Source organism: Ruditapes philippinarum, unplaced genomic scaffold (genome assembly GCF_026571515.1).
Source record: "Ruditapes philippinarum isolate M1 unplaced genomic scaffold, ASM2657151v2 ctg12093_1_1_1_1, whole genome shotgun sequence".
NCBI lineage: Eukaryota > Metazoa > Mollusca > Bivalvia > Venerida > Veneridae > Ruditapes > Ruditapes philippinarum.
The window spans coordinates 13,481-23,878 of NW_026860524.1; the positions used below are offsets into that span (position 1 = coordinate 13,481).

A 10,398-nucleotide genomic window follows, 5' to 3' on the forward strand; every position below is an offset into this window, starting at 1 on the left:
AAATCCAAACAAACAAATTGACACCTATTACAATCACAACCTGTCAAGCATGTCAAACACTTGATTAAAGTGTGACAAAAATGAGAAGTATTTTGTGATGAAAAACAAAATATTCAATTAATTGATAGCTGGTACATCATGAAATTATGCTTTTGTATCAGCGATTCAGTTTTAGGTTATATACAATGTACATGTAGTACATGTAATATAACTTTTAAAAAGTCCTAAAATTTTGCCATTTTATGAATAGATAAGCTTCCTATATTTTTCATCATGTCTTAAACAATTGATGTTCAATTTTACTTGTTCATCTGAATTCCGGAAACGTCCAAATTCCGAACTTTTTGGCTAGTCCCACAGGTGTTCGGTTTTCAGAAGTTACACTGTACATTTTGTTGTCAAAAATTATGCATTATGAACTGTAAATAATTTGATATGTTGTTTGGAATGCTCCAAGAATATATTCTGTCCATCCTTTGAAAATGTTTTGTTTTCTTATTTGACGTCAAGATAAGAGTCTAGATCTGTCTTCATATAATAAGAGCTATTTCACTTTAATTAAAAAAGCTTTTATTCTGATGAAGCATTAAAAAAGATAAATGCGTTGGTGATTTAGATCTATATAAATATACCATTTCTCCAAACGTTTGTTGCTGTATCCATTTCCGCTTTCACTAGATTTTCAAATAGGTTTTTATACAAAATTATTCCTGTTTTGCTGCACCACAAATGTTGTAACTTACAGCAATATACGTAAGCAAATCAACTGATAGGACTTGATTTTTGAAATAATATATCTAGTGAAATAAAATATCTAGACAGCTATTCAGTGAAACAATGCAACATTTTTAACAACATTTGCATTGCTAATTAGTTAGTAAGTTTCAATAATAATAATGTGAACTATTTATTAAAACCAATTAAGGTTTTTTTTTAAATCGATTATAATATAAATACTAAAATTATACTGATACCGCGATTAATACATAGAAAATTTATTCCTATGTACAGTTTACAACATACACTGCATGATATTCTTTCGTACACCAGTACTAAATAATTTAAGACTCCGTTGACTTCTTATGATACAATAAGGTAATAAATATATAATTTGTGACATTGTATCCAACCACTAAGCAGGTGATACAGAATAGTTTGGAATTTACAAGTCTAATATTTAGATCAGTTGAATGTTCATTTGATAACATTGCAGGAAATGAAATAAACATTTTCTCGTTAGTATTATGGTAATATGTGTGTTATTGCAACAAATGAAGCTATTACTATTCAGTATCTCAGATGTAAAGTAATAATTAAATTATGCAATCATTTGCTTTTCTGAGTATTACAAATTGTTTCAACATTTGCATAAAAGTAAATATCTTTTTTTACGATAAGCAGATTCTTTCAAGAAATGACCAAACACAATCAAAGTAGCATAACGGTATTCGAAGTTTTGAAAATGCGAGATTTTACGTATGTGTATCGGAAATATCGAACATGAATAAACTGTATTGTACGAAATTCATGAAGAAGAAAATCAGATTTTACTTTTATTTTGATATTTTATGTTAACATACAATAGAAAAAAATTAAGAATTTAAAAACAAAGAGTTATGCCTATGCTTTGTACATCTTTTACTTGCAATAAATGTCCAGTTCCTATTAAGACTCAAAGTGGCTTAATTTTATAAATTCCTTGAAACTGCATATTGATCAGCCATAGATTACTGCCGATTAAAAAATTGTCAAATCGATCGTTAAAGAGTAACACAATCGATGTAAATAAGTTATGTGAGTGTACTTCAATAAAACTTCAAAGTAAGTAATGTTCTGTCTGATTTAAAATGAAATAAATTAGTTATAAAGTCTAAGAGAAAGCCGATATGTTGTCAGACTATTTTGATTCTGATGCATGCTTTAATGTCCTTAATTCCTCTTTCGTCCAAATATCGTACACTAACAAGTATTAGTAATAGAATATTAACGTGGACTTTACCGGCTGGTATCAGCGCATGGGGCGACAACAAGGGTCAGTCATAGAATATTAATCGAGACGGAACGTCGAGATTAATTTCGATGATTGACCCTTTTTCTCGCCCCATGCGCTGATACAGTCCGAATTAATATTCTGTAACTGTTTAATCGCATGACTATCACGACTTCTTTGAGATTTTTGCTCTCTCGTATTATCGCATGATTTAAACAAATGATAATTTAAGAGATACACATAGAAATACACCCATTCGGTGCCTCTGCTACTTCGCTGCCATAGTGAATAGATATAGTGAACCCCAAGAAAAATGAACCAATCACATTCGTTTGCGCTAAGCTATAGCAGTTTACCTTATTCAGCGCCAAATTCTCGTCATTTTCAGTTTGCTAGTCGTGGGACAAATATAGACATTTAAGATGACGATTTTGATTTATCGCAGGCTTTGGACTTGTTTGAAATGAGCACTACGTTTAAACGCGAAAACGTTACACAGGATGATTTGTTACTTTCACAGACATTAAGTGAAATTGAGCGTAGTGGTGTTTTTAATGACATAGGCCTGCTGACAAGTAGTCAAATGGATACTTTAGAAAATGATGTACAACCAAACTATTTCGGCAACTTTCAATTGATTGACTTTGACCAGGATTTTAAGCAGGAAGAAAAACCTTTTATTAATGAAAAGAGAGAACGTTTTGTAGAAAGCGTATCCGACTCTGATCTTGACGCGCTGGTTCAAGGTCAAAGGTCAAAGAACACGGACCGTAACACGCAATGGGCTTACAATATATTTCAGGCGTGAATCTTTCTCAGTGTGAAACATTAATTTCTAGCTCTATTTCAAAATATAATCTAGGAAATCCTTTCGTGTATAATTCAGAGATATATCATGTACGACAATCTCCTGTATTAGAACCCTATTTATATTTCAGAATTAAAACTTGTATATATTACACTAAAAATAAAAGGGAATAAACCTTATCAGACCCCGATATCTATTCCAGGATATAGCCTCATGTACAAGTAATATTTAAAACTAACTGAAATAAAGTGTACTTTACTTTAACTCTACCTCCGGTGTAGGTTATGTGGTCTTTTCCAATAATCACTCGTAAAATATATTCATATTTACGCTAGAAAATTGTGTGTGATTCACTAAGTTGCTCTTCGGTCAGTATCTCCTGTTAAACATAGGCATTGTTTAAAGCTAAAAATTAAAAAAAAAGGTCATTGTTTCAGATTTGTCGTCGAGATCAGGAAGAAGACTGACGATTACTTTCCACCCGAGTCCCTATACCATTTAGTATGTGGCCTTCTTAGAAAGCTGCGAGATTGTGGAATATCTGGCATGAACTTTTTGGACGAGAAAAATCCTGATTATGCAAGGTTTAGGAGGGTACTTGATGCACAGATGAAGTAGGTGCGGCTGTGTTTGAAAATAATTTTACATCTAGTATGAGGTTACCAGATAATGCATCAATTTTTACTGCTGAAGCAAAAGCTATCGATTTAGCATTGTCATACATAGCACAGCATACCCACGATAAATTTGTGATATTTTCTGACTCGCTTTCTGTTTTAATATCCATTAAAAATAAAAAAAAATCTGACAATATCATGGTAAAGAAACTTCTTTTACGATTTCATGATATACTAAAAACAAAATATGTTAATTTATATTGGATTCCAAGTCATGTAGGTATACGAGGAAATGAAAAAGTAGATGCTTTAGCTAAACAATCATTAAATTTTCAAAAAACTGACTTATTGTTACCTGCTTGTGATTTTAGACCGGCTATAAATAAACTCGTATCATCTGAATGGAAAGCAAATTGGGACAATGCCGTTTTTAATAAACTTCACGATATAAACCCATCTCTTGATGTGTCACCATCTCTATCTCTGTCAAACCGCCATGATCAAACAGTTCTTCTTCGATGCCGAATTGGACACACTAAAATTACCCACTCTTATCTCCTCACGAATGACAATGCCCCTTTCTGTGTAGCTTGTAATGAAAATTTTACTGTCAAGCATTTTCTTCTTGAATGTCATGATTTTTCACAGGCCCGTAATAGATTTTATTGTGTAAATTCACTCAAAGAACTCTTTAATACAATTCCATCAAAAAACATCATTGATTATTTGAAAGAGATAAACTTGTATTCTAGGATCTAATTGGCTCATTTTTATTGTCATTTACAAAGTTTAACATAACATTTTAAGCCTATTATAGCATTCGGCACGATATGGCCAGTTATGTGTTGACGTGCCGTAAAAATCCAAACAAACAAAAAAAAATTTCTAACGAAAGAAGGCGTCGTCGGCAAAAGACAGGAAGCTCAGCCCATTTTAGAAGATGAAGAAAAGTTATTTGGGAAGAGGGAGTATTTGGTAATAAAGACGCTCTTTCTTTACAGCACACTGTCTTCTTCTTTAACTGTAAACTCTTCGGTTTAAGGGGATATGACGAACACAGGAATTTGGAAACTGATCAATTTGAAAGAGGTTCAGATCCTAATGAAAAGTTTGTAGTTTATACAGAAAAGAACGATAAAACGTATAACGGTGGCCTGAAACACCGCCGTATTGAACCTAAAGTTATAAAACATTACAACAATCGGCAAAACGTAGTGGATTACTATGACCAGTATTTGAAATCGGTTGGAGATGGAGCATTTTATAAGAGACCAAACCAATTCCTTTCCAGAAGCCAGGGGAAGTGCGTTTTCCAAATCAAGTTGTAGGCGTATAAACTTTAAGGTTTTATGAAAGAAATATGTTAGCTCGCTGGTCTGAAAAGTGTTGAATCAGTCTGGAAAAAAGACTTGCGCAACAAGTCTTTATCAGAAGGATGTACCCGAACGAGAAATCATGAAACGGACAGGCCATCGATCCGTGGACGGTGGCCGACGTTATAAAAAACCCAGTAATGAAATGTTGGTAGACATTTCCAAAAAATTAAATCCGCAAGAATGGAAATCAACGGAACAGGTCAAAAGCGAAATGTTGAATAAACCATCAACAGAAACGCTTCTACATGACGCAACTCACCAAGTGATGACGAATCCAAAAACAACCAATAAACCACTTTGAAACCCGAAAATTTGTTAGGAGGAGGACAGCATGTTTATAATAACTGTACAGTAAACTTCACTTGTAGCGAACACGGTTATAGCGAACTTCCGGTTATAGGGAACAATTTATTTTGGCCCGAATTTTGCCCTTCTTTATTTAATATAAAAATATGGTTTTAGCGAACACGGTTATAAGGAATTATCGCTTATAAGGAACTCATTTCTTAGTCCCAATCTAGTTAAAAGTACAGAAAATGACACTTTTATAACGAACTCCAAAATATTGGCTATCCGTAAATAGACTTTCGTTTTCATTGGCAGGGATTAAAACTCGACCGAATGTACCGTTTATCGTTGTATGTACTTCAATACATCTATTAAAATGAATTTGTATAGTTTTCTATTTAGGATATTTTTAGCATGAGCTCTTTTCACCAAGATAAAACGGTTATTTATTTCTTTTCGTCAATAGTTGTGCTCGAGTAAAATAATTATAATAATTTATAATCGGTTTTCAACATAATCACGCATGCTTGCAATCTGCAATGTACGCTTGATTTAAATGAAAAGAAATCTTTATCTTCATAAGTAAAAGTCCCCCTTTAATTATAAAAGAAGATGTTCAAAATCTTGTTTATTCTCAACCATGGAAAGAAAACGAACAGAGTTTAGAAACAAAATATTATATTTTATGAGAAATTGACATAGGGAGTAAATCTAAAACTGGAATAGCAATTATTTAAATTCCAAAAATGGAGGACGATGGTAAACAATCAGTTCGTTATATGTAAATCTGTTCGCTATAAAAACTCCTGATAAAGGGAACTAATTCGCTATATGCTTACAGGAACTTCGGATATAAGGAACAGATTTTGAATGTCCCAGTGAGTTCGTTATAAGCGGAGTTTACTGTATTTTCAAGTTTTGAAGAATAAAAAAAAAGATAGACATGATTTGTAAATTTGATATATAAAAATTAGTTCTTTTAACTGTTTTCGGTTTTGTTTTGCTCTTTTTCAAGTATGCTCACTTTTTATTTCAAATAAAATAATAAACTGGGCACGCGCGAGAAAGTGTACTGATACCATATTTAGAGCACCCCATGCGTACTGATACCTCATTTAGAGCACCCTAAAGTTTTCCAATACTGAAATTTAGAGAACGCCGATGTTCAAAGTAAAGTTTGCGGCGGTCAACCTAGATTGATATTTTCGTTGAATAATAAGCATATTCTTCAGGAGTTATTCAAAAAAGTTTAAAAAAGTGTTTTTTTTTAAATTTATTTTTAAACCTTTACCTAATTTGTTCTTTGTTCTGATAAAACATAATTTTCAGTACTTGAATTAACAAAATTTTATTTATCGAGCTAACAATATGTAATGTTACGGCAGTATTCAAACTGTATTTGATGATGCCATGTACGAGTATTATAAATGTTTCATAAAGTAGCTCTGATGATAAATATAAATTTAAAATAGAAAGTTATTTTGAAAAGTGAATTTCCATAGGAATATGTTATATCGTTTTCACGTTATTTAGACGTCAGACCCCGACCTCCGATTGTATAGTATGCATTTACCTACCTCCCTAAGCGTCATTGGTAATAACAGAGAAAAGAACTTTCCTACAGTTATTAAATGAATAAATACCCAGGCGAACACAGTAAAAAGTAAGTCATTTTCCTTAAATGTGCATTACAGCATGAAATAATATGCTTTAAAATTAACAAGACGTTTTATATTAAGACGACCGACGTTTCTCTGTTATCGATTATTTTTTGAGAGGTTACCATAGTTTCACAACAACATTGCTTTGTAAAGTTCAAAACATGTAAAGTCTCCATGATTTGATAAACTACTAATACAAATAATGCACATGGACTAGAATATACTTATATTGTTGTTCGCATGTGAATACAAATAGATAACATATCTACACATCACTTGTGATGTACGTAAATAAATGACTTCAGACGGAACTATTTTGTAGATTTTTTACGAGAGGAATATTTACTTTTCAACACTTAATTATTTGTTATGCTAAATTTCAATGGCAGTCGATTTATCAAAACATGCTCTTTTTGAACTGTTCTGAAATACAGAATCCATACTCCCTTTCAGGATATTTGGACTTTGAAAGTATTTACGTAATATGATTTCGATTATTGTCATAAATAAAATCACAATCGTTTTGAAATGGGAATAAAAGCTTTGATAGTAAACTACTAGGCTTATTTCTTAAAAAATCAGTTATAATGTGCAAAACAAAATGTTTTGCTATTGGATATAACTATAAAACTATAATTCAAAATTTCTTTACTTTTAATTTATGTGAACATGGCAATAATTGAGGTTATTTGAGCTGTAACTTTTCCCGGTGTAGATAAAGCGGATCATGGTTACTTTAAACATATTCTATGTTTCCATTCTATAATGATTAGCCTGGGATACTAACAATGGTGTGAATGTTGACAATTTACAGTTACTTCCCCAAGAAATAACAAAAGTTAATCAGCGAAGACGTATAGAAAAATCACTCAGCATGTGCAATGTGAAAAACTTAATCCGGGTAAATCTTGAACACAATACAACAGTAAAAGGCCAAACAAACATAAAAATATGTTTAATGAACACACGCTCAGTGAAAAACAAAACCCTATCCATATGTGACTTTATTCTCTCCAATGAGTTTGATATATGTGCCATAACTGAAACATGGCGACTTGAGAGCCATTTGAAGACAAATAATCTACACGAGGTCAACCAATCTGCTTATCGCAAGTTCCATTCGCCCGAGACTGCATTGTTAAAAGTTCAAAATGACATTCTACGGTCTTTGGATAATAACAATGTGACTATTCTTGTGATGCTTGATTTGTCTGCTGCTTTTGATACAATTGATCACGAAACGCTCCTTCGCCGCCTTGAACGACACTTTGGAATTACAGGCAAGCCACTCGCATGGATGACGTCATACCTGACCGACCGATACCAGACTGTATGCATAAACAACAAACTATCACAGCCAGTCCACATGGAGTACAGTCTACCTCAAGGGTCTGTCCTGGGACCCAAGAGCTATGTGATGTATACGAAACCTGTTGGAGAAATCTGCCGTAAACATGATCTAAACAACCATTTCTTCGCAGATGACTCACAACTCTATCTATCCTTCAAACCAGTGACTAATATTTCAATTCAAGAGAATATAAACCGTATTGAAAGATGTCTTGAAGATATTGTAAGTTGGATGAATGCCAACATGCTGAAGCTAAACGGCGATAAAACAGAGTTGATCATCTTCTCATCTGAACATAACGCACAACCTGTTCCAGATGTTACAGTAACAGTCGACGGTTCGAAAATAAGCCAATCATCTAGTGTGCGCAATCTTGGTGCATTTCTTGACTCGAACATGAGGATGGAACAACATGTAAATAATGTCTGTAGGAACTGTTATGCACAATTAAGACAAATCGGTCACATCAGACCCTATCTTACTGTTAAAGCAACCAAATCTCTAGTAAATTCACTTGTTACTTCTAGGTTAGACTACTGTAATGCACTGTTATATGGAGTCTCTAAGCAGTCAATGACCAAGTTACAGCATGTTCAAAATACAGCAGCAAGAATTGTGACCAAAACACTCAAATATGACCACATAACGCCTATCTTACGTGAACTTCACTGGCTTCCGGTAGAGTATCGGGTTGAATATAAAATTTTGACTTATACATATAAATCCCTCATCGATCAATCACCAGCCTATATAAAAGACATGATAGACGTGTACATCCCAGTCAGAAATCTGAGGTCCCAGAATAACTCAATGACATTAGTTGTGCCTAAATCTCGGACAGTACGATATGGTGACAGGTGCTTCCAGACAGCCGCAGCGAAATTATGGAACGCGTTACCACCTGACATTAGAGACTGTAATACCTTGCCATGTTTTAAGAGAGCTCTCAAAACACATTATTTCATAAAGTTCTATGGACGTTAGTTCATAAATCATGTACTACTTTTGCTATATTATCAGTGTTAATTTTAATTGTGCCTTGATTTTAAACTAAATGTGTCTGTATTTCTTACCATCCTTTACTGGTTTTAGATTATCATTTTTGTTTAATAGGTTTACTTAATTTATGTTGTACATTATGTCTTATATATATATGATTATGTTTTATCGGATTTATGTAAAGCACTCTTGAACATTTATTATTTATGAAAAGAGTGCTATAGAAATGTGGTATATAATAATAATAATAATAATGATTAGCCTCTTTACTTTTAAAATATTTTAAACTCTGATCTGCAACTTTTTCAGTCCGTTTTACTGTTAAACTTTGACATATTCTGCCTGTAAGTAATAATAGTTCTCCACATGATGCTGTGATGCTGTTATTGAGATATATTTCATAAAGATATATACTTTTAATTCATTTGAGATTGACACCCTATTTCAAGTTCCCTTGATATATAGAATTTCAGCTCTAAGATTTTATACGATTTTAACACGCAAACCAACGCAATTTGAAAACTTTATTATTATTCCACTGACGAAAAAGGTGAAAAGTTATATGTTGTTTGCACGAATTGTTTTTTTTTATTCTGAAGTAATATGACATTTATAGACGCTGTTAGTTTGTTAAATTTACATGAGTAAAGTGTCTTCTGTCTTCTATACCGATATCTGCAAATATAAGAATCAGTTTATATTGTCTAAATTACATTATGACTAAGGGTTCGTATTTAAAGATATACTATGGTCATCCTTGCAAAAACATTTTTATCACAGATATTTATTGAAATCTCTGTAATTCTAACCAAATACGTCCAATTTGTATAAAAGAATGAAGCTACGTTCCCTATAACAGGCCAAGAAAAATTGGTCTTTTCTTAAAAAACTGCCAGCTTTTTAAATGACACAATATATTCATATTGTAACCACCTATAGTGTGTAGAATTTTAAACGCAACATATCTACTTTGTGTGAAGTTAAAACATGTTTATTGTACATTTAAAAAGAGATGTGCAGCAATAAATTTGAGCATAGTATAATAATAGACTATTTCATTGTATGAATAAAATTTAGACAAAATCAGCGTTTAAGCAATCAAGCTAGGTTTATGATTATAGCCTGATTTTCGAGTCGCACTTCAAAATTTGTATCAGTGTACTTTTAGCAAAGTTATGTTGTGTCGGTATGAATGGGTAATAATTCTACAGCAGTTTAATTGTAGTTCATAATTAAAGACAATTATAACTCGTATTTACAACTCGACTGCTTTGATAAATAGGACTTTTTGCACATAGGTGATGTTTT

General features: G+C 32.5%; 1 protein-coding gene across 1 annotated transcript; it reads left to right on the plus strand.

Annotated features, from left to right (window-relative positions):
• Positions 1-2,453: 2,453 nt before the first annotated feature.
• On the plus strand, positions 2,454-3,412 carry LOC132760460 (uncharacterized; the record flags this gene model as incomplete). The annotated part of the gene is made up of 2 exons (XM_060752432.1): positions 2,454-2,794; positions 3,236-3,412. Coding segments are annotated over exons 1-2 (518 nt in total), but the record flags the coding sequence as incomplete, so codon positions are not given.
• Positions 3,413-10,398: the final 6,986 nt, after the last annotated feature.